Raw genomic sequence first — 27,736 nt, forward strand, 5'->3', positions numbered from 1 at the left:
GAAATAATGCCATACCTCTACAACCATCTGTTCATCAATGAAGTCGACAAAAACAAGCAATGGGGAAAGGATTCCCTACTCAGTCGGTGGTGTGATAACTGACTATCCATATGCAGAAGATTGCAAATGAACCCCTTCCTTTCACCATATACAAAACTCAAGTCAAGATAAAGACCTATGTTTAAGACCTAAAACTATAAAAATCCTAGAAGAAAACATAGAAGATACCATTCTGGACAAAGGCCCTGACAAAGGTCTCATGACAAAGACTCCAAAAGCAATTGCCACAAAAACAAAAGTTGACAAACGGGACCAAATAAACTAAAGAGCTTTTCCACAAAAGTTATCAACAGAGTAAATAATGAAGAGTATAAACAGAAAACCTATAGAATGGGAGAAAATATTTGCAAACTGTTCATCCAACAAAGGCCTAATATTCAGAATCTGTAAGGAACATGAACAAATTAAAAAAGGACACCCCATAAAAAATGGCCAAAGGACATGAACAAACAGTTGTTTTTGTTTTGTTTTGTTTGTTTTTGAGATGGATTCTCTCTCTGTCACCCAGGCTGGAGTGCAGTGGCACGATCTTGGCTCACTGCAGCCTCTACCTCCAGGGTTCAAGCGATTCTCCTGCCTCAGCCTTCTGAGGAGCTGGGATTACAGGCTTGTGCCATCATACCCAACTAATTTTTGTATTTTTAGCAGAGATGGGTTTTCACCATGTTGGCCAGGCTGGTCTCGAACTCCTGACCTCAAGTGATCCACCTGCCTTGGCCTCCCAAAGTGCTGGGATTACAAGCGTAAGCCATCGTGCCCAGCCGAACAAACACTTTTCAAAAAAAGACATATACACCACCAACAAGCTTATGAAAAAAATGCTCAACATCACTAATCATTAGATAAATCAAATCAAAACCACAATAAGATACAATCTCACACCTGTCAGAATAGCTATTATTTAAAAGTCAAAAAATAACAGATGCTAGTGAGACTGCAGAAAAATGGGAACACTTAAAAACTTTGGATGGAAATGTAAATTAGTTCAGGCACTGTGGAAAGCAGTGTGGAGATTTCTCAAATAACTGAAAATAAAATTACCATTTGACCCAGCAATCTATCACTGGGTGTATACCCCCAAAATACAAGTCTTTCTGTCATAAAGGCACATGCATATGTAGGTTCATCACAGCACTTTTCACAATGACAAAGACATGGAATCAACCTAAATGTCCATCAACAGTGGACTGGGTAAAGGAAATGTAATGCATATACACCATGGAATACTAAGAAGCCAAAAAAGAGGTCATGTCCTTTGCAGCAACGTGGATAGAGATGGAGTTCATTATCCTAAGCCAATTAATGCAGGAAAAGAAAACCAAACACCGCAAGTTCTCACTTATATGTAGGAGCTAAACATTGGTCCAAATGGAGCTTTGTATATATACACAAAAAGAAGAGAATAATAGGCACCAGAGCCTACTTGGGGGTGGAAGATGGAAGGAGGCAAGGAGGTGAGGATCAGAAAAACTACTTATTGGGTACTGTGCTTATTAACTTGGTGATGAAATAATGTATACACCAAACCCCCACAAAACACAATTTATCCATGTAACAAACCTGCACATGTGCCCTGGGCCTAAAATAAAAGTTGGAAAGTAAAAAACAAAAAACAAATAAAAGAGCATTGGAATCAAAAAAGAATGATGCGTTATTAAACTAAATGGCAACTGATGGTCCCATCAGTTTCCCAGGGAAAAAAGAGAGCATTGCTTGTGAGATGCAATTGAAGCTTGGTATGGAAAATGGATTTTATACATGACTGGATACCTAATATTGCCTAAATTTGAATTTATTATTTTGTAATGATTATTCATAAACGTCTGATCTTAGTCCTGTTTTAACCTCCATCTCACGGGTTTCCTAATGCACCTGTTCTAGACAACCCTCTAACCTAAAGCGGCTCCACATTATATCAATATCAATCCATTAATTACTCCAGTCTTATGGGTCTGGAAGCCCAGTAAATAACATACATCTCCTCTGCCCAGATCACATATAACCCAGAGATATTTAAAATGGTTAGGAACATGAAGATCAAAAATTTTAGGTTTTTTTACTACTATGAGAACTGGAATAGAGGATGTGACTTTCAATACCTACCATCAACATTATTTCTCATGCTTCATTCCATAATTGAATTTACCTGTCCCAGTTTTTTTTAACAGGTACAAAACCTAACCTGATAAATATAGGGTGCAGCCCAGAAAGCAGACCTGAATGTGATCTCTTTCTAAAAGTGTTCTGGGAACTTGAGAATGCCATAGGCATTCTCCCACACTCACCAATCAAATAACTCAGTTGTTTATGGGTAGCTGAGGGTATGTACAGAAGGGCCAGGATTGTCTCTTTTGAGAGTTGTTCCTCATGGAAGCATGAGATTAGGGAGAAAGCAGCCCCTCCTTCCCCAACCTTCAGTATTTCTGAGCCAAGAACCAAAATGAGTTCTCTCAGGAAATTTTGCTGCTTTCTGAGGCAAACTGTTTTTCACCAAGGGCAGTGAGCTGAGAACTAATGTCCATGTCTTTGGGGCGCATGTGGTCCACATGGAGCTTTGGACTATAATCCAATTTGGCCTTCATTTGGACTGTAATCTTTATTCGGTCCCCATCACGGTCTGATTCTCTAACATACATACCCTTTTCAATGCTCTGCAGCCACTTGGATCTCTTGTCTAAAGTATCCTTGATACTTAATTTCCTGGAAGCTGCTTTAACATCCTAGTTCACTTTTCACATCATTTTTACACATATCATTGCATTTTAAGGCTTATATTTTCCACCAGACAGAAAGAGCTGTCATCTCACTTCTCATCTGTGGGTTGACCAGTGCCCTTACAGCGCCTACTCTTTTCTGACAACTGTACAGTTTATTGTTTCTGCTATTGTTGAAGATTTTGAAATCCACCATGAAAAAAGAACTGGAGGCAGCACAAAAAAACAAACCTTCTCTGTGTGAATTGCTGCACATGCCCAACATATGTAAAAGGATCTCCCTCCTGTCCTTTACGAGGTAAGCTTCATGCAGTGTTTGAGGGTAAGTTACAGTACTGGAGACATGAATCTTGTTCTCATTTCAAGTAGTATAGCATGTTGAGGAAACAGATTTGCACATAAAAGATAAGAAAGCTGTAAAGAGAATTGCTGTGTTTGAATGTAGTAAAAGAGTTGTGAAAAGACTGACAGGGAATTAATTTATGCAATAGTTTTTGTTTATCACAACACCCTAACAGGCTCATCACTGGACACCAACGCTGAGAACTTCAATTACAGTATATACTTTGGCTTGAAGTTTCTTAACATGTTTGTTTCCAGTTTTAATGAGGTAAATTACAGGCCGGGCGCAGTGGCTCACGCTTGTAATCCCAGCACTTTGGGAGGCCGAGGCGGGCGGATCACGAGGTCAGGAGATCGAGACCACAGTGAAACCCCGTCTCTACTAAAAATACAAAAAAAAAAAATTAGCCGGGCATGGTGGCGGGCGCCTGTAGTCCCAGCTACTCGGAGAGGCTGAGGCAGAAGAATGGCGTGAACCCGGGAGGTGGAGCTTGCAGTGAGCCGAGATCGGGCCACTGCACTCCAGCCTGGGTGATAGAGCAAGACTCCGTCTCAAAAAAAAAAAAAAAAAATTACAAAGAGAATTTTGTACACAAATATATACAGCTCAATGAATATTTCCATATTTTGATATGTAATTTAGATCAGGGTACATAAAAACCTCTAAAACACTAGGACATGATCGCAAGCACAGAAAAATCATAAATAGGAAGTCCTACCTGTTAATTCCCCACAGCAACATTGATTTAACAATGATTGAATCCAAATACCCCTATGAGATTTCCAAAACAGAGGCAAGATGTTGTAAAACCATAGATGAACACAAACCCAAGAACGGTTGCACTGAAATGGGTAAGAAGAGTAATTTCACCTGACCCATGACAACCCCTTCCCAAAGTTGTTTCAGCTCAGTGCCAAGAGAGAACACCCTGGCCTATGACCGCTCCCTCATAGAAAAGGAAGGAGTGGAGCATTCATACACATCTGGGCCTTTTGACACACTGTGTGAGGAACTGGTGTTTGTCTCACCTCACTCAGAGCACTTATGGAACTTGCATATTTGGATGTTTGGGTCACTGAATAGAAGGTGAGCACAAAGAAAATCTGTGACTGGTACAGCTCAGTGCAATAAAAATAAGATGGGCAATTTTAGATTTCTCCCTCAGGTGGGAGGCAAGGGAGTGAAGTATGTGTCCAACATTCTAATTTTTCAGGGAGATGCCCAGGAAATGTGTTTTTGTCTTTCCCACCCAGGATGCCAATGGGACTCCAGATACTCCAGATATCTTAGGAACAAAACATGATAAAAAACATCTGACTGTCATCCTGCTGCATCAGAGAACTCATAGTACAGCAGACAGACACCACGGGGAGCCAGAGATTGCAAGATATTTTAAAACAGAAACCTGTAGATCTTTTGATCAGAAATATACACACACAAATACAGATAAGACATCTTACAGAGAAGGTTTGACAGGCCCCTAGAATCTCTATTTGGGTTGATTGGTGAAGGTCTTTCCCTATAAAAGCTGGTCTGGGAAGAGAGGGAGAGGGAGCTGTTTCTTCAAATGTGCATACACCAATGCAAAGCTTCAAAGAACATGAAGAAACAGAGAAACATGACTCAAAAGGGAACGAAAAAATCCCCAGAAACTGACCATAGAGATATATGAGTAACGTGATAACAAATTAGAAATAGCTACCATAACAATGCACACATAAGTCAAGATAAAAATGGATGAACAGGCCGGGCGCAGTGGCTCACACCTGTAATCCCAGCACTTTGAGAGGCTGAGGCAGGTAGATCACAAGGTCAAGAGATCGAGATCATTCTGGCCAACATAGTGAAACCCTGTCTCTACTAAAAATACAAAAATTAGTTGGGTGTGGTGGCACGTGCCTGTAGTCCCAGCTACTTGGGAGGCTGAGGTAGGAGAATCGCTTCAACCCGGGAGGCGGAGGTTGCAGTGAGCCGAGATCGTGCCACTGCATTCCAGCCCGGCGACAGAGCGAGACTCCATCTGAAAAAAAAAAAAGAGGAACAAAGTGAGAAATTCAACAAAGAAATATTGTAAATATTTCAAATGACCAAAATAAATCAGGGAGTAGATGAAGACAATGACTGTGCTGGGGTACAGGTACAGGATATGCAGGTTTGTTACACAGGTAAACATGTTCCATGGTGATTTGCTGCACCTATCAACTCATCACCTAGGTATTAAGCCCAGTATGAATTAGCTATTTTTCTTAATGTTCTCCTTTCCTGCACCCAACCCCCAATAGGTCCCAGTGTGTGTTGTTTCTCTTCCTGTGTCTATGTGTTCTCATTGTTCAGCTTCCACTTATAAGTGAGAACATGCAGTGTTTGGTTTTCTGTTCCTGCATTAGTTTGCTGAGGATAATGGCTTCCAGCTTCATCCATGTCCCTGCAAAGGACATGATCTCATTTTTTTATGGCTGCATAGTATTTCATGGCATACATGTACCACATTTTCTTTATCCAGTCTATCATTGATGGGCATTTGCGTTGATTCCATGTCTTTGCTGTTATGAATAGTGCTGCAATGAATGTATGTGTGCAAGTATCTTTGTAACAGAATGATGTATATTCCTTTGCATATATACTCAGTAATGGAATTGCTAGGTCAAAGGGTATTTCCGGTTTTAGATCTTTGAGAAATCACCACACCATCTTCCACAGTAGTCAGACTGATTTACCTTCCCACCAATAGTGTAAAAGCATTACTGTTTCTCCTCAACCTTGCCAGCATGTTATTTCTTGACTTTTTAATATTTGCCATTCTGATTGGTGTGAGATGGTATGTTATTGTGGTTTTGATTTGCATTTCTCTAATGATCAGTGATGTTGAGCTTTTTTCATATGTTTGTTAGCCACATGAATGTATTCTTTTGAGAAGTGTCTGTTCATGTCCTTTGCCCACTTTCTAACAAGGTTTTTTGGTTTTTTCCTTGTAAATTTAAGTTCCTTGTAGACTGGATATTACATCTTTGTCAGATGCATAGGTTGCAAAAATTTTTTCCCACTCTGTAGCTTGCCTTTTCACTGTGATGATAGTTTCTTTTGCTGTGCAGAAGCTCTTTAGTTTAATTAGATCCCATTGCCAATTTTTGCTTTTGTTGCTATTGCTTTTGGTGATTTCATCATGAAATCTTTGCCCATTCATATGTCCTGAATAGTGTAGCCTAGATTTAGGATTGTCCCAGCTATATGAGCTCTTTTTTCATTCCATATAAATTTTAAAATAGATTTTTGTAACTCTTTGAAGAATGTCAATGGTGGTTTAATGGGAACAGTATTGAATCTATAAATTGCTTTGGGCAGTATGGCCATTTTCACGATATTGATTCTTCATATCCATGAGCATGGAATGTTTTTCCATCTGCTTGTGACCTTTCTGATTTCCTTGAGCAGTGGTTTGTAGTTTGCCTTGAAGAGGTCCTTCATTTTCCTTGTTAGCTGTATTCCTAGGTATTTTATTCTCTTTATAGCAATTGTGAATGGGAGTTTATTCATGATTTAGCTATCTGCTTGTCTGTTGTTGGTGTATAGAAATGCTTGTGATTTCTGCATATTGATTTTGTATCCTGAGACTTTGCTGAAGTTGCTTATCAGCTTAAGAAGCTTTTGGGATGAGTCAATGGGTTTTCCAGATATAGGATCATGTCATCTGCAAATGAAGACAATTTGACTTCCTCTCTTCCAATTCGAATACCCTTTATTTCTTTCTCTTGCCTGATTGCCCTGGCCAGAACTTCCAATGCTATGTTGAATAGGAATGGTGAGAGAGGGCATCTTTGTCTTGTGCCAGTTTTCAATGGGAATGCTTCCAGTTTTTGCCCACTCAGAATGATATTGTCTGTGGGTCTGTCATAAATGGCTGTTATTATTTTAAGGTATGTTCCTTCAATACCTAGTTTATTAAGAGTGTTTAACATGAAGGGATGTTGAATTTTATTGAAGGCCTTTTCTGTGTCTATTGAGATAATCATGTGGTTTTTGTCTTTAGTTCTGTTTATGTGATAAATTACATTTACTGATTTGTTTATGTTGAACCAGCTTTGCATCTGGGGATGAAGCCAACTTCATCGGGGTTGATAAGGTTTTTTGTGTGCTGGTGGATTCAGTTTGCCAGTATTTTATTGAGTATTTCTGCACTGATGTTCATCAGGGATATTGGCCTGAAGTTTTCTTTTTTTTTTTTTTTTTTTTTTAATTATACTTTAGGGTTTTAGGGTACATGTGCACAATGTGCAGGTTTGTTACATATGTATCCATGTGCCATGTTGATTTCCTGCACCCATTAATTCGTCATTTAGCATTAGGTGTATCTCCTAATGCTGTCCCTCCCCCCTCCCCCCACCCCACAACAGTCCCCGGAGCGTGATGTTCCCCTTCCTGTGTCCATGAGTTCTCATTGTTCAATTCCCACCTATGAGTGAGAACATGCGGTGTTTGGTTTTTTGTCCTTGCGATAGTTTACTGAGAATGATGTTTTCCAGTTTCATCCATGTCCCTACAAAGGACACGAACTCATCATTTTTTATGGCTGCATAGTATTCCATGGTGTATATGTGCCACATTTTCTTAATCCAGTCTATCGTTGTTGGACATTTGGGTTGGTTCCAACTCTTTGCTATTGTGAATAGTGCCGCAATAAACATACGTGTGCATGTGTCTTTATAGCAGCATGATTTATAGTCCTTTGGGTATATACCCAGTAATGGGATGGCTGGGTCAAATGGTATATCTAGTTCGAGATCCCTGAGGAATCGCCACACTGACTTCCACAATGGTTGAACTAGTTTACAGTCCCACCAACAGTGTAAAAGTGTTCCTATTTCTCCACATCCTCTCCAGCACCTGTTGTTTCCTGATTTTTTAATGATGGCCATTCTAACTGGTGTGAGATGGTATCTCACTGTGGTTTTGATTTGCATTTCTCTGATGGCCAGTGATGAGGAGCATTTCTTCATGTGTTTTTTGGCTGCATAAATGTCTTCTTTTGAGAAGTGTCTGTTCATGTCCTCTGCCCACTTTTTGATGGGGTTGTTTGTTTGTTTTTTGTAAATTTGTTTGAGTTCATTGTAGATTCTGGATATTAGCCCTTTGTCAGATGAGTAGGTTGCAAAAATTTTCTCCCATTGTGTAGGTTGCCTGCTCACTCTGATGATAGTTTCTTTTGCTGTGCAGAAGCTCTTTAGTTTAATGAGATCCCATTTGTCGATTTTGGCTTTTGTTGCCATTGCTTTTGGTGTTTTAGACATGAAGTCCTTGCCCACGCCTATGTCCTGAATGGTATTGCCTAGGTTTTCTTGTAGGATTTTAATGGTTTTAGGTCTAACATATAAGTCTTTAATCCATCTTGAATTAATTTTTGTATAAGGTGTAAGGAAGGGATCCAGTTGCAGCTTTCTACATATGGCTAGCCAGTTTTCCCAGCACCATTTATTAAATAGGGAATCCCTTCTGCATTTCTTGTTCTTGTCAGGTTTGTGAAAGATCAGATAGTTGTAGATATGCGGCATTATTTCTGAGGGCTCTGTTCTGTTCCATTGATCTATGTCTCTGTTGTGGTACCAGTACCATGCTGTTTTGGTTACTGTAGCCTTGTAGTATAGTTTGAAGTCAGGTAGCGTGATGCCTCCAGCTTTGTTCTTTTGGCTTAGGATTGACTTGGCGATGCGGGCTCTTTTTTGGTTCCATATGAACTTTAAAGTAGTTTTTTCCAATTCTGTGAAGAAAGTGATTGGTAGCTTGATGGGGATGGCATTGAATCTATAAATTACCTTGGGCAGTATGGCCATTTTCACGATATTGATTCTTCCAACCCATGAGCATGGAATGTTCTTCCATTTGTTTGTATCCTCTTTGATTTCATTGAGCAGTGGTTTGTAGTTCTCCTTGAAGAGGTCCTTCACATCCCTGGTAAGTTGGATTCCTAGGTATTTTATTCTCTTTGAAGCAATTGTGAATGGGAGTTCACTCGTGATTTGGCTCTCTGTTTGTCTGTTATTGGTGTACAAGAATGCTTGTGATTTTTGTACATTAATTTTGTATCCTGAGACTTTGCTGAAGTTGCTAATCAGCTTAAGGAGATTTTGGGCTGAGACAATGGGGTTTTCTAGATATACAATCATGTCATCTGCAAACAGGGACAATTTGACTTCCTCTTTTCCTAATTGAATACCCTTTATTTCCTTCTCCTGCCTGATTGCTCTGGCCAGAACTTCCAGCACTATGTTGAATAGTAGCGGTGAGAGAGGGCATCCCTGTCTTGTGCCAGTTTTCAGTGGGAATGCTTCCAGTTTTTGCCCATTCAGTATGATATTGGCTGTGGGTTTGTCGTAGATAGCTCTTATTATTTCGAGATACGTCCCATCAATACCTAATTTATTGAGAGTTTTTAGCATGAAGCATTGTTGAATTTTGTCAAAGGCCTTTTCTGCATCTATTGAGATAATCATGTGGTTTTTGTCTTTGGTTCTGTTTATATGCTGGATTACATTTATTGATTTGCGTATGTTGAACCAGCCTTGCATCCCAGGGATGAAGCCCACTTGATCATGGTGGATGAGCTTTTTGATGTGCTGCTGGATTCGGTTTGCCAGTATTTTATTGAGGATTTTTGCATCAATGTTCATCAAGGATATTGGTCTGAAATTCTCTTTTTTGGTTATGTCTCTGCCAGGTTTTGGTATCAGGACGATGCTGGCTTCGTAAAATGTGTTAGGGAGGATTCCCTCTTTTTCTATCGATTGGAATAGTTTCAGAAGGAATGGTACCAGTTCCTCCTTGTACCTCTGGTAGAATTCAGCTGTGAATCCATCAGGTCCTGGACTCTTTTTGGTTGGTAAGCTATTGATTATTGCCACAATTTCAGAACCTGTTATTGGTCTATTCAGAGATTCAACTTCTTCCTGGTTTAGTGTTGGGAGGGTGTATTTGTCGAGGAATTTATCCATTTCTTCCAGATTTTCTAGTTTATTTGCATAGAGGTGTTTGTAGTATTCTCTGATGGTAGATTGTATTTCTGTGGGATCAGTGGTGATATCCCCTTTTTCGTTTTTTATTGCATCTATTTGATTCTTCTCTCTTTTCTTCTTTATTAGTCTTGCTAGCGGTCCATCAATTTTGTTGATCTTTTCAAAAAACCAGCTCCTAGATTCATTAATTTTTTGAAGGGTTTTTTGTGTCTCTATTTCCTTCAGTTCTGCTCTGATTTTAGTTATTTCTAGCCTTCTGCTAGCTTTTGAATGTGTTTGCTCTTGCTTTTCTAGTTCTTTTAATTGTGATGTTAGGGTGTCAATTTTGGATCTTTCCTGCTTTCTCTTGTGGGCATTTAGTGCTATAAATTTCCCTCTACACACTGCTTTGAACGTGTCCCAGAGATTCTGGTATGTTGTGTCTTCGTTCTCGTTGGTTTCAAAGAACATCTGTATTTCTGCCTTCATTTCATTATGTACCCAATAGTCATTCAGGAGCAGGTTGTTCAGTTTCCATGTAGTTGAGCGGTTTTGACTGAGTTTCTTAATCCTGAGTTCTAGTTTGATTGCACTGTGGTCTGAGAGACAGTTTGTTATAATCTCTGTTCTTTTACATTTGCTGAGAAGAGCTTTACTTCCAACTATGTGGTCAATTTTGGAATAGGTGTGGTGTGGTGCTGAAAAAAATGTATATTCTGTTGATTTGGGGTGGAGAGTTCTGTAGATGTCTATTAGGTCCACTTTATGTAGAGCTGAGTTCAATTCCTGGATATCCTTGTTAACTTTCTGTCTCGTTGATCTGCCTAATGCTGACAGTGGGGTGTTAAAATCTCCCATTATTATTGTGTGGGAGTTTAAGTCCCTTTGTAGGTCACTGAGGACTTGGTTTATGAATCTGGGTGCTCCTGTGTTGGGTGCATATATATTTAGGATAGTTAGCTCTTCTTGTTGAATTGATCCCTTTACCATTATGTAATGGCCTTCTTTGTCTCTTTTGATCTTTGTTGGTTTAAAGTCTATTTTATCAGAGACTAGGATTGCAACCCCTGCCTTTTTTTGTTTTCCAGTTGCTTGATAGATCTTCCTCCATCCCTTTATTTTGAGTCTATGTGTGTCTCTGCACATGAGATGGGTTTCCTGAATACAGCACACTGATGGGTCCTGACTCCTTATCCAGTTTGCCAGTCTGTGTCTTTTGATTGGAGCATTTAGCCCATTTACATTTAACGTGAATATTGTTATGTGTGAATCTGATCCTGTCATTATGATGTTAGTTGGTTATTTTGCTCGTTAGTTGCTATAGTTTCTTCCTAGCCTCGATGGTCTTTACAATTTGGCATGTTTTTGCAGGGGCTGGTACCGGTTGTTCCTTTCCATGTTTAGTGCTTCCTTCAGGAGCTCTTTTAGGGCAGGCCTGGTGGTGACAAAATCACTCAGCGTTTGCTTGTCTGTAAAGTATTTTATTTCTCCTTCACTTATGAAGCTTAGTTTGGCGGGATAGGAAATTCTGGGTTGAAAATTCTTTTCTTTAAGAATGTTGAATATCGGCCCCCACTCTCTTCTGGCTTGTAGAGTTTCTGCTGAGAGATCAGCTGTTAGTCTGATGGGCTTCCCTTTGTGGGTAACCCAACCTTTCTCTCTGGCTGCCCTTAACATTTTTTCCTTCATTTCCACTTTGGTGAATCTGACAATTATGTGTCTTGGAGTTGCCCTTCTCGAGGAGTATCTTTGTGGCGTTCTCTGTATTTCCTGAATCTGAATGCTGGCCTGCCTTGCTAGATTGGGGAAGTTCTCCTGGATAATATCTTGCAGAGTGTTTTCCAACTTGGTTCCATTCTCCCCATCATTTTCAGGTACACCAATCAGACGTAGGTTTGGTCTTTTCACATAGTCCCAAATTTCTTGGAGGCTTTGTTCATTTCTTTTTATTCTTTTTTCTCTAAACTTCCCTTCTCTCTTCATTTCATTCATTTCATCTTCTCTCAGCGATACCCTTTCTTCCAGTTGATCGCATCTGCTACTGAGGCTTCTGCATTCTTCGCGTAGTTCTCGAAACTTGGCTTTCAGCTCCATCATCTCCTTTAAGCCCTTCTCTCCATTGGTTATTCTAGTTATCCATTCTTCTAATTTTTTTTCAAAGTTTTTAACTTCTTTGCTATTGTTTTGAATTTCCTCTCGTAGCTCAGAGTAGTTTGATCGTCTGAAGCCTTCTTCTCTCAACTCATCAAAGTCATCCTCCATCCAGCTTTGTTCCGTTGCTGGTGAGGAACTGCGTTCCTTTGGAGGAGGAGAGGTGCTCTGTTTCTTAGAGTTTCCAGGTTTTTTGGTCTGTTTTTTCCCCATCTTTGTGGTTTTGTCTACTTTTTGTCTTCGATGATGGTGATGTACAGATGGGTTTTTGGTGTGGATGTCCTTTCTGTTTGTTAATTTTCCTTCTACCAGACAAGACCCTCAGCTGCAGGTCTGTTGGAGTTTACTAGAGGTCCACTCCAGACCCTGTTTGGCTGGGTGTCAGCAGCGGTGGCTGCAGAACAGCGGATTTTCGTGAGACCACAAATTCAGCTGTCTGATAGTTCCTCTGAAAGTTTTGTCTCAGAGGAGTACCTGGTTGAATGAGGTGTCAGTCTGTCCCACTGGCGGGGTGCCTCACAGTTAGGCTGCTCAGGGGTGAGGGACCCACTTTAGGAGGCAGTCAGTCCATTCTCAGATCTCCAGCTGCGTGCTGGGAGAACCACTACTCTCTTCAAAGCTGTCAGTCAGACAGGGACATTTAAGGCTGTGGAGGTTCTCGCTGAGTTTTTGGTTGTCTGTGCCCTGCCCCCAGAGGTGGAGCCTACAGGGGCAGGCGGGCCTCCTTGAGCTGTGGTGGGCTCCACCCAGTTCGAGCTTCCTGGCTGCTTTGTTTACCTAAGCAAGCCTGGGCAATGGCGGGCGCCCCTCCCCCAGCCTGGTTGCCGCCTTGCAGCGTGATCTCAGACTGCTGTGCTAGCAATCAGCAAGACTCTGTGGGCATAGGACCCTCCGAGCCAGGTGCGGGACACAATCTCCTAGTGTGCCGTTTTCCAGGCCCGTTGGAAAAGCGCAGTATTAGGACGGGACTGACCCGATATTCCAGGTGCCGTCTGTTTTCCCTTTCTTTGACTAGGAAAGGGAACTCCCTGACCCCTTGCACTTCCCGAGTGAGGCAATGCCTCGCCCTGCTTCGGCTCGCGCACAGTGCACTTCACCGACTGTCCTGAACCCACTGTTAGGCACTCCCTAGTGAGATGAAACCGGTACCTCAAGCAGAAATGCAGAAATCACCCGTCTTCTGTGTCGCTGGGGCTGGGAGCTGGAGACCGGAGCTGTTCCTATTCAGCCATCTTGGCTCCACCCTCTGAAGTTTTCTTTTATTGTTGTATTCCTGCCAGGTTTTTACCCCTACCAGGTTAGCATGATGCTGACCTTATACAATAAATTAGGGAGGAGTCCTTCCTTTTCAATTGTTTGGAATAGTTTCAAAAGAAATGGTACCAGCTCCCCCTTTGTACCTCTAGTAGAATTCAGCTATAAATCCACCTGGACCTGGACTTTTTTTTTTTTTTTTTGGTTAGTAGGCTATGAATTACTGCCTCAATTTAGAACTTATTATTGGTCTATTCAGGGATTCAACTTCTTCCTAGTTCAGTCTTGGGAGCGTGTATGTGTCCAGGAATTTATCTATTTCTTCTAGATTTTCTAGTTTACTTGCATAGAGGTGTTTATAGTATCCTCTGATAGTAGTTTGTATTTCTGTGGGGCCAGTGATGATATCCCCTTTATCATTTTTTATTGTGTTTATTTGAGTCTTCTCTCTTTTCTTCTTTATTAGTCTAGCTAGTGGTCTATATATTTTATTAATTTTTTCAAAAATCTAGCCTCTAGATTCATCAGTTTTTTGAAGGGTTTTTTGTTGCTGTTGTTGATGATTTGGTTTTGTTTTGTTTTTTGTTTTTTGTATCTCTATCTCCTTTAGTTGCACTCTGATCTTGGTTATTTCTTGTCTTCTGCTAGCTTTGGAGTTTGTTTGCTCTTGGTTCTCCAGTTCTTTTAGTTGTGATGTTAGGGTGTCGATTTGAGATCTTTCTAGCTTTTTGATGTGGGCACTTAGTGCTATAAGTTTCCCTCTTAACACTGCTTTAGCTGCAACCCAGAGATTCTAGTATGTTGTCTCTTTGTTCTCCTTGGTTTCAAAGAATTTGCAGAAGGATTTTTTTAACTTAATGTAATCCCATTTGTTCACTTTCGTTTGGCTGCCTGTGCTTCTGGGGTATTATTAAATAAATCCTTGCCCAGTCCAATATCCTGGAGAATTTTCCAATTTTTTCTTGTAGCACTTTCATAGTTTGAGGTCTTAGACTTAAGTATTTAATCCATTTGGATTTTATTTTTGTATATGGTAAGAGATAAGGATCTAGTTTCATTCTTCTGCATATGGATATTCCATTTCCCCAGCACCATGTATTGAAGAGGCTGTCCTTTCCCCAATGTACATTCTTGACACCTTTCTCAAAAAGAAGTAAACTATAGATGTTTGGATTTACCTCTGGGTTCTCTATTCTGTTACTCTGACCTATGCATACACTGATGTATGTTTTTATGTCTGTACCATGCTGTTTTGGCTGCTATAGCTCTGTAGTATAATTTGAAGTCATGTAATGTGATTCCTCCAGTTTTGTTCTTTTTACTCCAGATAGTTTTGGCTATTCTTGGTCTTTTTTGGTTCCACTTAAATGTTAGGATTTTTTTTTCTATTTCTGTGAAAAATGTTATTGATGTTTTGATAGGGATTATATTGAATTTGTAGGTTGCTTTGGGTAGTATGGACATTTCAACAATATTGATTTGTCCAATCCATGAACATGGAATATCTTTCCTTTTTTTAATCCTCTTCAATTTCTTACATTAATGTTTTATAGTTTTCATCAGAGGGTTTTTTCACCTTTTTATTAACTTAATTTCTAGGTATTTTATTTTATTTGTAACTATTGTAAGCATGTTTACTTTCTTGATCTTTTTTAGATGGTTCCTTATTGGCATATAGAAATGCTATTGATTTTATTTGTTGATTTTGTATCCTGCAGCTTCACTGAATTTGTAACCTGCAGCTTTACTGAATTTATTTTTCATTTCTAATAGCTTTGTGGTGGGGTCTTTAGATTTTTCCAAATATAAGATTATATCATCTGCAAACAAGAATAATTTGACTTCAACTTTTCTAATTTGAATGTCCTTGATTTCTTTCTCTTCTCTGATTGCTCCAGCTAGGACTTCAAGGGCCATGTTGAATAACCATGATGACAGTAGGCATCTTTTGTGTTCCAGATCTTAGATGAAAGCTTTCAATTTTTTCTCCATTCTGTATGATACCAGCTATGGGTCTGTTGTTTATGGCTTTTATTACATTGAGGTATGTTTCTTCTATGCTCAGTTTTTTGAGAGTTTTTTTTTTTTTTTATCAGAAATGGATGTTGAATTTTATCAAATGCTTTTTCAGCGTCACTGGAAATGATCACATGGTTTTGTCCTTTATTTGGTCAATATGATACATCATGCTAACTGATATGCATATGTTGGACTGTCCTTGCATCCGTGGGATAAATTGCCCTTAGTAATAATGAATCATTGTTTTAATGTGTTGTTGAATTTAGTTTTCTAGTATTTTGTTGAAGATTTTTGCATCAATGTTCAACAGGGATATTAGCCTGTAGGTTTCTTTTTTTAATGTGTCTTTGTCTGATTTTGGTATCAGGGTAATTTTAGCCTCATAGAATGAGTTTGGAAGTATTCCCTCCTCCTGTATTTTTTTTTTGGAATAATATGATAAAAATGCCATTAGTTCTTCCTTAAATGTTTGATAAAATTCAGCAGTGAAGCCATCAGGTCCAGAGCTTTTCTTTGCTGAAAGACCTTTTATTATAGCTTTGATCCCATTATTTTTTATTACTCTGTTCAGGTTTTAAATTTCTCATGGTTCAACCTTGGTATGCTATTCATGTCTAGTAATTAATCTATTTCTTCTAAGTGTTCAAACTTATTGGCATATAGTTGTTAATGGTAGCCTCTATTGACGTTTTGAATTTCTGTGGTATCAGTTACAATGTCTCCTTTTTAATCTCTGATTTATTTGGATCTTCTCCCTTTGTTTAGTTAGGCTAAATGTTTGTCAATTTTATCTTTTCAAAAACTAACTTTTAATTTTATTGATCATTTGCATTGTGTTATTTATTTTATTTTATTTCTGCTCTAATTTTTTTTTTTTTTACCCTAAGTTCTGGGATACATGTGCAGAACATGCAGGTTTGTTTCATAGGTATACATATGCCACAGTGGTTTGCTGCACCTATCAACCCACCATCTAGGTTTTAAGCCCCACATGCATTAGGTATTTGTCTTAATGCTATCCCTCCCCTTTCCCCCAACCCCCAACAGGCCTCAATGTGTGATGTTCCCCTTCCTGTGTCCATGTGTTCTCATTGTTCAACTCCTGCTTATGAGTGAGAACATGCGGTGTTTGGTTTTCTGTTCCTGTGTTAGTTTGCTAAGAATAATGGCTTCCAGCTTCATCCATGTCCCTGCAAAGAACATGAACTCATCCTTTTTTATGGCTGCATGGTATTCCATGGCGTATATGTGCCACATTTTCTTTATCCAGTCTATCACTCATGGGCATTTGGGTAGGTTCCAAGTCTCTACTATTGTAAATAGTGTTGCAATAAACATATGTGTGCATGTGTCTTTATAGTAGAATGATTTATAATCCTTTGGGTACATACCCAGTAATGGGATTGCTGGGTCGAATGGTATTTCTGGTTCTAGATCCTTGAGGAATCGCCACACTGTCTTCCACAATGGTTGAACTAATTTACACTCCCACTAACAGTATAAAAGTTTTCCTATTTCTCCCCATCCTCATCAGCATCTGTTGTTTCCAGACTTTTTAATGATCACCATTCTAACTGGCATGAGATGGTATCTCATTGTGGTTTTGATTTACATTTGTCTAATGACCAGTGATGATGAGCTTTTTTTCATGTTTGCTGGCCACATAAATGTTGTCTTTTGAGAAGTGTCTGTTGACATCCTTTGCTCACTTCTTGATGGGGTTGTTTTTTTCTGGTAAATTTGTTTAAGTTCCTTGTACATTCTGGATATTAGGCCTTTGTCAGTTGGGTAGCTTGCAAAAATTTTCTCCCATTCTGTAGATTGACTGTTCACTCTGATGATAGTTTCTTTTGATGTGCAGAAGCTCTTGAGTTTGATTAGATCCCATTTGTCAATTTTGGCTTTTGTTGCAGTTGCTTTTGGTGTTTTAGTCATGAAGTCTTTGCCCATGCCTATGTCCTGAATGGTATTGCCTAGGTTTTCTTCTAGGGTTTTTATGGTTTTTGGTTTGACATTTACGTCTTTTATCCATCTTGAGTTAATTTTTGTATAAGGTGTAAGGAAGGGGTTCAGTTTCTGTTTTCTGCATGTGGCTAGCCAGTTTTTCCAGCGTCATTTATTAAATTGGGAATCCTTTCCCCATTGCTTGTTTTTGCCAGGTTTGTCAAAGATCAGATGGTTGTAGATGCGTGGTGTTATTTCTTATTTTTTTTTTTTTTTGAGACGGAGTTTCGCTCTGTCGCCCAGGCTGGAGTGCAGTGGCGCAATCTCGGCTCACTGCAAGCTCCGCCTCCCGGGTGCGTGGTGTTATTTCTGAGGTCTCTGTTCTTTTCCATTGGTCTATATATCTGCTTTGGTACCAGTGCCATGCTGTTTTGGTTACTGTAACCTTAAGTTACTGTAACTTTTGGTTACTGTCTGAAGCCAGGTAGCATGATGTCTCCAGCTTTGTTCTTTTTGCTTAAGATTGTCTTGGCTATACGGGCTCTTTTTTGGTTCCATATGAAATTTAAAGTAGTTTTTTCTAATTCTGTGAAGAGAGTCACTGGTAGCTTGATGGGAATAGCATTGAATCTATGAATTACTTTGGGCAGTATGGCTATTTTCACAATATTTATTCTTCCTATCCATGTCTGCTCTAATCTTTATTATTTCTTTTCTTCTACTGATTTGGGGTTTGGTTTGCTCTTGCTTTTCTAGTTCTTTTAGATGTGTCATGAGGTTGTTTCTTTCAGTTTATTCTACTTTTTTGATGTAGACACTTATAGTTAAAAATATACTTCTTAGTACTTCTTTTGCTGTATCCTGTAGGTTTTGATATGTTGTGTTTCCATTATCATTTGTTTCAAGAAACTTTTAAATTTCCTTCTTTATTTACTGATCCACTTGCACTCAGGAGCATATTGTTTAATTTCCATGTGTTGATATGATTTTCAAAATTCCTCTTGTTATTGATTTCTAGTTGTATTCCATGTGGCCAGATAAGACACTTGATATAATTTCAATTTTTTTCAGACTTCTTTTGTGGCTTAACATATGGTCTATCCTTAAGAAATAGCCATGAGCTGAGGAGAAAAGTGCATTCAGCCACTGGATGAAATGTTTCATAAGTATGTATTAGGTCCATTTGTTCTACAATGCAGATTAAGTCCAATGTTTCTTTGTTGATTTTCTGTCAGGATGATCTGTCCATTGCAGAAAGTGGGAAGTTGAAGTCTCCAGTTATTAATATAATTGTATTGGGGTATATCTCTCTCTTTAACTCTATTATTTGCTTTATATACCTGGATGTGTATATATTTACAATTGTTATATTCTCTTGCTGAATTAGCGCTTAATCATTATATAATTACCTTCTTTGTCTCTTTTTAGACTTTTGCTTTAAAATCTGTTTTCTCTGATAAGTGTATCCATTCCTGCTCTTTCTTGGTTTCCATTGGCATAGAATATTGTTTCCATCCCTTTATTTTCAGTCTGTGTATCTTTATAAATACAGTGGATGTCTTGTAAGCAACAGATCATTGAGTCCTGTTTTTAAGCCATTCAGGAACTCTCTGTCTTTTGATTGGACAGTTTAGTTCGTTTACCTTAAATGTTATTATTGATTTTAAAAAAAGACTTACTTCTGTCATTTTGTTGTTTGTTTTCTGGTTGTTTTGTGGTATTATCTTCCTTCTCTCCTTCCTTCCTGTATTCCTTTTGTTCATTGGTGATATGTTTTAATCTCTTACTTTTCATTCTTTGTGTACCTGTTGTATGTTTTTCAATTTGAGGTTACCATAAGGCTTGCAAATAATATCTTTAACCCATAATTTTAAACCAATGACAATGTAACAATAATTGCATAAACAAACAAGCAAAGAGAAAACTAATAAAATGCCTACACTGTAACTTTGTCTCCTGACTTTTTAACCTCTTGTTTTTATTTATATCTTACTGTATTTTCCATGTCTGAAATTTATTCATTATTTTTTATTGTTTCATCTTTTAATCTTCCTACTCAAAATACAAGTAGTTTAGGCACCACAATTACAGTGTTATACTATTCTGTGTTTTTCTGTGTACTTACTTTTGCCATCAAGTTTTGTATATTTGGATGATATATTCCTGCTCATCAATGTCATTTTCTTTCAGATTGAAGAAATCTCTCTGACATTTCTTGTAGGACAGGTCTGGTGTTGATGAAATCCCTCAGTATTTATTTTTCTAGGAAAGTCTTTATTTCTCCTTCATGTCTGAGGCTATTTTTTTGCTGGATATACTACTCTAGGATAAAAGGGTTTTTTTTTCTCCTTCAGCTCTTAAAATATATCATGCTTGTCTCTCCTGGTCTTTAAAATTTCCACTGCAAAGTCTGTTACCAGATGTGTAGGAGCTCCACTGCATGTTATTTGTTCCTTTTCTCTTGCTGCTTTTAGAATTTTTTCTTTATCATTGGCTTTTGAGAGTCTGACTATTAAAAACCTTGAGGAAGTCTCTTTTTTTGCAACACTTGCTGATATACTGTAGTTTAATAAAAACATAGCTTATACAGTTCATTGAAAAAGTATTTTAATATAAACACCGCTTTTACACAAAACCAAATGTGGATATTCTCATTTTTTAAAATTCTTGGTTTCTCTAAAACACTAAGATGATACCTCAGTAAAGGTTGCTTCACATTTTCCAGTTTCTTGATCTGTGCATGTCACAAGTAAAGATCCAGATTTGTTCTTTTTGTGTAGTCTTGCTTTGGCCATGCGGGCTCTCTTTTGGTTCCATTTGAATTATAGAATTTTTTTTCTAATTCTGTGAAGAATGATGGTTTTATTTTCATGGGAATTGCATTGAATTTGTAGATTGCTTTTGGCAGTATAGTCATTTTCACAATATTGATTCTACCTATCCATTAACATGGGATGCGTTTCCATTTGTTAATTAGAAATCTATGATTTATTTCAGCAGTGTTTCATAGCTTTCCTTGTAGGGGTCTTTTGCCTCCTTGGTTAGGTTTATTCCTAAGTATTTTAATTTTTTGCAGCTATTATAAAAGCTTGATTTGATTCTTCACTTGGTCTCTGTTGGTGTATAGAAGAGCAACTGATTAGTGTACATTAATTTTGTATCTGGAAAATTTGCTGAATTCTTTTATCAGTTCTAGGAACTTTCTGGAGGAGTCTCTAGTGTTTTCAAGGTAAACAATCATATCATCAGCAAACAGTGACAGTTTGACTTTCAGTAATATGCTGAAGAGGAGTGGTGAGAGTGAGCATCCTTGTCTTGTTCCAGTTCTCAGAGGGAATGCTTTCAATTTTTCCCCATTCAGTATTATGTTGGCTGTGGGTTTGTCATAGATGGCTTTTATTACATTGATGTATGTCCTTTGTATACCAATTTTGCTGAGAGTTTTAATTATAAAGAGATGCTGGATTTTGTCAAATGCTTTTCCTGCTGTTAGTCTGATGGGCTTCCCTTTGTGGGTAACCCGATCTTTCTCTCTGGCTGCCTTAACATTTTTTCCTTCATTTCAACCTTGGTGAATATGATGATTATATGTCTTGGGGTTACTCTTCTTGAGGAGTATCTTTGTGGTGTTCTCTGTATTTCTTGAATTTGAATATTGGCCTGTCTTGCTAGGTTGGGGAAGTTCTCCTGGATAATATTCTCAAGAGTGTTTTCCAACTTGGTTCCATTCTCCCAATCACTATGTGAAAAGACCAAACTCACGTTTGGTCTTTTCACATAGTCCCATATTTCTTGGAGGCTTTATTCATTCCTTTTCATTCTTTTTTCTCTAATCTTGTCTTCATGCTTTATTTCATTAAGTTGATCTTCAATCTCTGATATCCTTTCTTCCGTTTGATCAATTCGGCTATTGATACTTGTGTATGCTTCACGAAGTTCTCATACTGCGTTTTTCAGCTCCATTGGGTCATTTATATTCTTCTCTAAACTGGTTATTCTAGTTAGCAATTCCTCTAACCTTTTTTCAAGGTTCTTAGCTTGAGATGTGAGGTATCATTCCAGTCATCATGCTATTTGTCACATGTATACCTTGGTTTTTTGTTTTTTCTTTTTCTTTTTTTAATTCTATTTTTGTTTTATAGGTCCTGTGAGATTTAGGCTTTAAATAGGTTCTATTTTGATGTGTTTCCAGGATTTGTTTCAAGATTTAGAGGTCCTTTTAGCAGTTCTTGTAGGGGTGGCTTGGTAATGGTGAATTTTCTCAGCATTTGTTTATCTGAAAAAGACTATCTTTCCTTCATATGGGATGCTTAGTTTCACTGGACACAAAATTATTAGCTGATAATTGTTTTGTTTGAGGAGGCTGAAGATAGGACCCCAATCCCTTCTAGCTTGTAGGGTTTCTTCTGAGAAATCTTCTGTTAATCTGATAGGTTTTCCCTTATAGTTACCTGGTGCTTTTGTCTCACAGCTCTTAAGCTTCTTTCCTTCATCTTAACTTTAGATAACCTGATGACAATGTGCCTAGGTGATTATCTATTTGAGATGAATTTCCCAGGAGTTCTTTATGCTTCTTATATTTGCGTGTCTAGTTCTCTAGCAAGGCTGGGGAAGTATTCCCCAATTTTTCCCCCAAATATGTTTTCCAAACTTTTAGATTTCTCTTCTTACTCAGGAACACCAAATATTCTTAGGTTTGGTCGTTTAGCATAATCCCAGACTTTTTGGAGGCTTTGTTCATATTTTCTTGTTCTTTTTTTTATGTATTTATTCGTCTTTGTTAGATTGGGTTAATTTGAAGATCTTGTCTTCGAGCTCTGAATTTCTTTCTTCTACTTGTTCAATTCTATTGCTGAGGACTTCCAGAGCATTTTGCATTTCTGTAAGTGTGTCCAATGTTTCCCGAAGTTTCTTTTCCTTTTTTTTATGCAATCTATTTCCTTGAATATTTCTCCCTTCACTTCTTGTATCATTTTTTTACTTCCCTGCCCTGGGCTTTGCCTTTCTCTGGTGCCCCCCTGATTAGCTTAATACCTAACCTCTTGAATTCTTTTTCAGGTAAATCAAGAATTTCTTCTTGGTTTGGATCCATTGCTGGTGAGGTAGTGTAATGTTGGGGGGTTGTTTAAGAGCCTTGTTTTGTCATTTTACCAGAGTTGGTTTTCTGGTTCCTTCTCATTTGGGTAGGTCTAGGGCTAAAGGCTGTTGTTCAGGTTATTTTGTCCCATGATGTTCCCTTGTTGGAGTACTCTCCCTTTTTCTAGGGATGTGGCTTCCTGAGAGCTAAGCTGCCATGATTGTTATCTCACTTCTGGGTCCAGCCATCCAACATGTCTACCAGGCTCCGGGCTGGTACTGGGGATTGTCTGCACAGAGTCCTGTGATTTGAACTGTCTATTGGTCTCTCAGCCATGGATACTAGCACCTGTTCCGGTGGAGGTGGTTGGTGGGTGAAATTGACTCTATGCGGGTTCTTAGCTTTGGTGGTTTAATGTTCTATTTTTGTGCTGGTTGGCCTACTGGCTGGGGGTGGCACTTTCCAGAGAGCATCAGCTATGGAGAGAAACCAGCAGTGAGTGGGGCCCTAGAACTCCCAAGAATATATGCCTTTTGTCTTCAGAAGTTGGGTAGGGAAAGGCTATCAGGTGGGCGCAGGACTAGGCATGTCTGAGCTCAGACTCTCCTTGGGCGGGCCTTACTGCAGCTGCTTTTGAGGATAGGGGTGAGGCTCCCAGGTCAAAGGAGTTGTGTATTTAGGAGTATTACGGCTGCCTCTGCTGACTAATGCAGGTTGTCAGGGAAGTGGGGGATAGCCGACAGTCACAGGCCTCGCCCAGCTCCCATGCAATCCAAAGAGCTGGTCTCACTCCCATTGTGCCCCACTAACAGCACCGAGTCTGTTTTCCAGGCAGTGAGTGAGCAGGGCTTTAGAACCTTCCCCAGGCTGCCCACCTCCCAGCTGCAAGAGAAAAGGGCTTTAGTTCTTTCTCTGCCTGTGGAGTCTGCAGGCCAAATTTGCACTGTCTCCCAAGTTCTGGCCAGGAGGCTTCACATCCACTTCAAATTATTACAAAGTTCAGCTGGAGATGTCCTTCTTCCTGTGACATTTTTCTGCCTCTGTCCACAGCCTCCCACAAAGTACCAGGCAGGAATGGCCAGCTTGGGGTCCCAGCAAGCTCCCAGGGCCTTTCCTGCTGCTTCCTCTACTCCTGTATTTCTCTTGGCTCTCTCAATGAACTCAGCTCCAGGTAAGGTCAGAAACTTCCTGAAAAGTAGACCTTCAGTTTCCCCAGTGGGGGTGTGTGTTCAGGGGTGGAGGATCTCCCTTTTCTACTTCTGCAGTTTGGGCACTCATAGTATTTGGGGTATCTCCTGGCTCCTGCAGGAGCAGTCTGCTTCCTTCAAAGGGTTTGTGGGTCCTCTCAGGATTCCCATTTTGTTTCTGCAGTCATTCTAGAGCTAAAATTCATGTTGCAAGCCTCCAAACACTGCTCTTCAATTGCATTTTCAACTCCAAAATTTCTGCTTCATTATTTTTAATTATTTCCATTTCTTTGTCAAATTTATCTGATAAAATTCTGATTTTTTTCTCTGTGTTATCTTTAATTTCATAGATTTTCCTCAAAAGAGCTATTTTGAATTCTCTGTGTGAAAGGTCACATATCTCTGTCTCTCTCCATGATTGGTCCCTAGTGCCTTATGTAGTTTACTTGGTGAGATAATGCTTCCTGGATGGTGTTGATGCTTGTGGATGTTCATCAGTGTCTGGGCACTGAAAACTTAGGTATTTATTGTAGTCTTCACAGTCTGAGTTTGTTTGTACACATCTTTCTTGGGAAAGTTTTCCATGTATGCAAAGGGACTTTGGTGATTTGATCTGTTTTTCATCACTGCAGGCATATATTCATTAGGAGGGACCCCAAGGCCAGTAATGCTGCAGTTCTTGCAGACTCACAGATATACCGACATCATGGTCATGGATAACATCCAGAAGAATTATCTGGATTACCAGGCAGATACTTTTGTTCTCTTCGCTTGCTTTCTCTGAAACAAATGGGGGTTTTTTCTCTATACTGAGCTGCCTGGAGCTGGGGGAGGGATAACACAAGCACTCCTGTGGCCACCACAACTGGAACTGCACTGCATCAGACCTGAAGCCAGTATAGCACTGGGTATCACCCAAGGCCCATAGTAATCACTGCCTGGCTACTGCCTAGGTTTGCCCAAGGCCCTAGGACTCTACAGTCAGCAGGTGTCAGAGCTGGCTAGGTTCATATTATTCCCTTCATGGTCAAAAGTTCTCTACAACAACAGGTGGGTCTATAGATGCCATCCAGCGACCAGGGCCTAGAGTCAGAAACCTTTGAAATCTATCTGGTATTTTATTCTACTGTGGCTGAGCTGGCACCCAAGGCACAAAAGAAAGTCTTTTCCATTCTTCCCACCCTTTTCCACAAGCAGAGGAGTCATCTCATGGCCACCACCACCCCAGGTTTATGGTAAGTACTACATGGTTATTGCCAATGTGCACTCAAGGTCTAAGTGTTCTTCAGTCAGCTTGTAGTGAATGCTACTTCCAGGCCTGAGAATTACCTTTCAGGAAAATGGGCTCCCCTCTGGCCCAGAGCAGGTCCAAAATTGCCATCCAAGAACCCAGGCTTGGATTTATGGACCCCAAGACCCCTCTTCGTGTTCCATCCTACAGTGGCCGAGTTGGTACCTAAGCTGCAAGATGAAGCCTCCTTTAATCTTGCCTCTTCTTTTCTCAAGTAGAAGGAGTGTCTCCCCTTAATTACCACAGCTGGAAATGTTCCAGGTCACACCTGAAGCCAGCACAAGGCAGAGTCTCACCCAAGGCCAGTTGAGTGAACTACCTGGCCACCACTGATGATTATTCAGGACCCAATTTTTTTAGTCAGCAGGTGATGAATCCTGTCAGGCCTGGGTCCTTCCCTTCAAGGCAGTAGGTTCCCTTCTGTCCCTGGAGATGTCTGGAGATGTCATCTGGGAGCTACATCCTGGAATGCAGGCCCTAGGACCCTATTCTACTGTGGCCGAAATAGTATCCATGTTGCAAGACAAAGTCTTCTTTATTCTTCCCTCTCCTCTCCTCAAGTCAAAGGGAGAATTCTCTACTGGAGCTGCAAGCTGCTGGGGTCTCACTAGATCACAGGTCCCCCAAGTTCACTGACCCCAGGCCCAGCACAGCACCAGGGTTTGCCTAGGAATAGCAGTCCTTGTAGCCAAGACTGCCTTTTAAGTTTATTTAAGACCCTGTAGCCCTTTAGACGATGATGGTGAGGCTTGCCAGAACCCAGATTCTGACCACTGGGATGGGTGATTCCCCTCTGGCTAGGGCTGGTCTAAATGCTCCCTCCATGGTTGCTGGCTGAGTTCTGTCTGGTGCTGCTTTCCTCTGTGACAGGGCAGCACTGATTTCCAATGCAAAGTCCCACAATCACTGTGCTGTCTATATCCCAAGCACACAAAGATGCTCTGCACCAGGCAACCACTGCTGGGAGATGGGCAGGGTTGGCACTGGCAATTCAAGACAGTCTTTCCTACCCTCTTCAATGTCTCTTTCAGTGATATGAAATTAAAACCAAGTACTGTGATCTCCCACCTTATTTTTGGCTCTTATGAAGCTGCCTTTTGTGTGTAGATAACTGTTAAATTTTCTGTTTCTGTGGGAAAGGTGACCTTAGAGGCTTCTACTCAGCCATCTTGCTCCTCCTCCTCGTTCTGTATTATTATTCCTTCAAAGAAACTTTCTACTTCAGTGTATGCATCCTTATTAAGGCAAATAGCTCAGACTTTAAAATAATTTATCATCAGGTATTTTTGCAGGCCTCATATTAACCACAAAGCAAGTAGTCTCTAATAGATACATAAAAATGAAAAGCAAGAAATTAAAACACACACCACACAAAGCCCGTATACACAAAAAAAGAAAGGAAGAAGGTATGTAGAGGACTTACAAAGTAACCACAAAACAAATAACAAAATAACAAAATGGCAGTTATAAATTCTTACCTATTAATCGCATTGAAAGTACATGGACTAAATTCTCCAATTAAAAGACATGGAATAGCTGAATGGGTTAAAAAACAAGGCCCAACTCTAAGTTCCTACAAGTAATATATTTCACCTGTAAAATTACACCTGCACTAGAAATGAATGGACGGAAAAAGATATTCCATGCAAACAGAGGCCAAAAAAGAGCAGGAGCTGCTATGGTGATATCAAATAAAATAGATTTCACATCAGTACCATAAAAACAGACAAAGGAGATCATTATATAATGATAAAGGGGTCAATTCAGTAAGAAGATATAAAAACTGTGAACATATGTGTTATCAACATGGGAGCACCTAGATATATAAAGTAAATATTACTAGTTCTGCATTGATAAGTTCCTCTAGATGGAAAACCAAAAAAGAAATATTGGACTTTATTTTCATGATAGATGAAATGGACTTAATAAATATTTACAGAACATTTTACTCAACAAATGCAGGATGTACATTCTTCTCATCAGCACATGCAACATTCTTTAGATAGACCATGTTAGAACAAAAAAACTTCTCAGGAAATTTTAAAATTTCAGTCATACAAGTTGTCTTTTCTGATCACATTGGAATAAAACAACAAAAAGAACCTTGAAAAATATACAAATACCTGAAAATTAAACAATATGCTCCTAAATGACAAATGAGTCAATCAAGGAATTAAGAAGAAAATTAAAAATTTCTTAAACCAAATGAAAATGGAAACACAATATACCAAACCTTTGAGATACGTCAAAAGAAGCACTAACAGGTATGTTTATAGCAATAAACACCTACCTCAAAACAGTAAAAAGACTTCAAATAGCCTAGGATGTACCTTAAAGAAGTAGAAATGCAACAACAAATGAAACCCAAAATTAATAGCAGGAAAGAAATAATAAAGATCAGAGCAAGAAATAAATAAAATTGATACAAAAAATACAAAAGTCAAAAGTTGTTTTGTGAAAAATAAACATCAACAAGCCTTTATGCAAACTAAGAAAAAATAGAGAAAACAAAAATAAATCAAATTGAAGATAAAAAAAGAGACATTACAACTGACATCACAGAAATTCAATGGATCATTAGCGACTATTATGAGCAACTTTATGCCAATGAATTGAAAACCCTAGAAGAGGTGGATAAATTTTTTTGACATGTAGAACATTGATTGAACCAAGTTGACACATTAAGAAATACAAACCATGAACAGAGCAATAA

General features: G+C 39.2%; 1 protein-coding gene across 2 annotated transcripts in view; it reads left to right on the top strand.

Moving 5' to 3' along the window:
• SLC22A9 (solute carrier family 22 member 9) overlaps window positions 1-27,736 on the top strand; it is a 55,217-nt gene that overhangs the window by 11,563 nt on the left and 15,918 nt on the right. The window contains exons 6-7 of one of the 2 annotated variants that reach the window (XM_063642360.1): window positions 2,954-3,072; window positions 12,583-12,601. In XM_063642360.1, coding sequence (XP_063498430.1) covers window positions 2,954-3,072; window positions 12,583-12,601 — 138 coding nt within the window. Of the gene's footprint in view, window positions 1-2,953; window positions 3,073-12,582; window positions 12,602-27,736 lie in introns of those variants that run through there. The other variant, XM_055294164.2, reaches the window with a different exon arrangement.

Source organism: Symphalangus syndactylus, chromosome 1 (genome assembly GCF_028878055.3).
Source record: "Symphalangus syndactylus isolate Jambi chromosome 1, NHGRI_mSymSyn1-v2.1_pri, whole genome shotgun sequence".
Lineage (NCBI taxonomy): Eukaryota > Metazoa > Chordata > Mammalia > Primates > Hylobatidae > Symphalangus > Symphalangus syndactylus.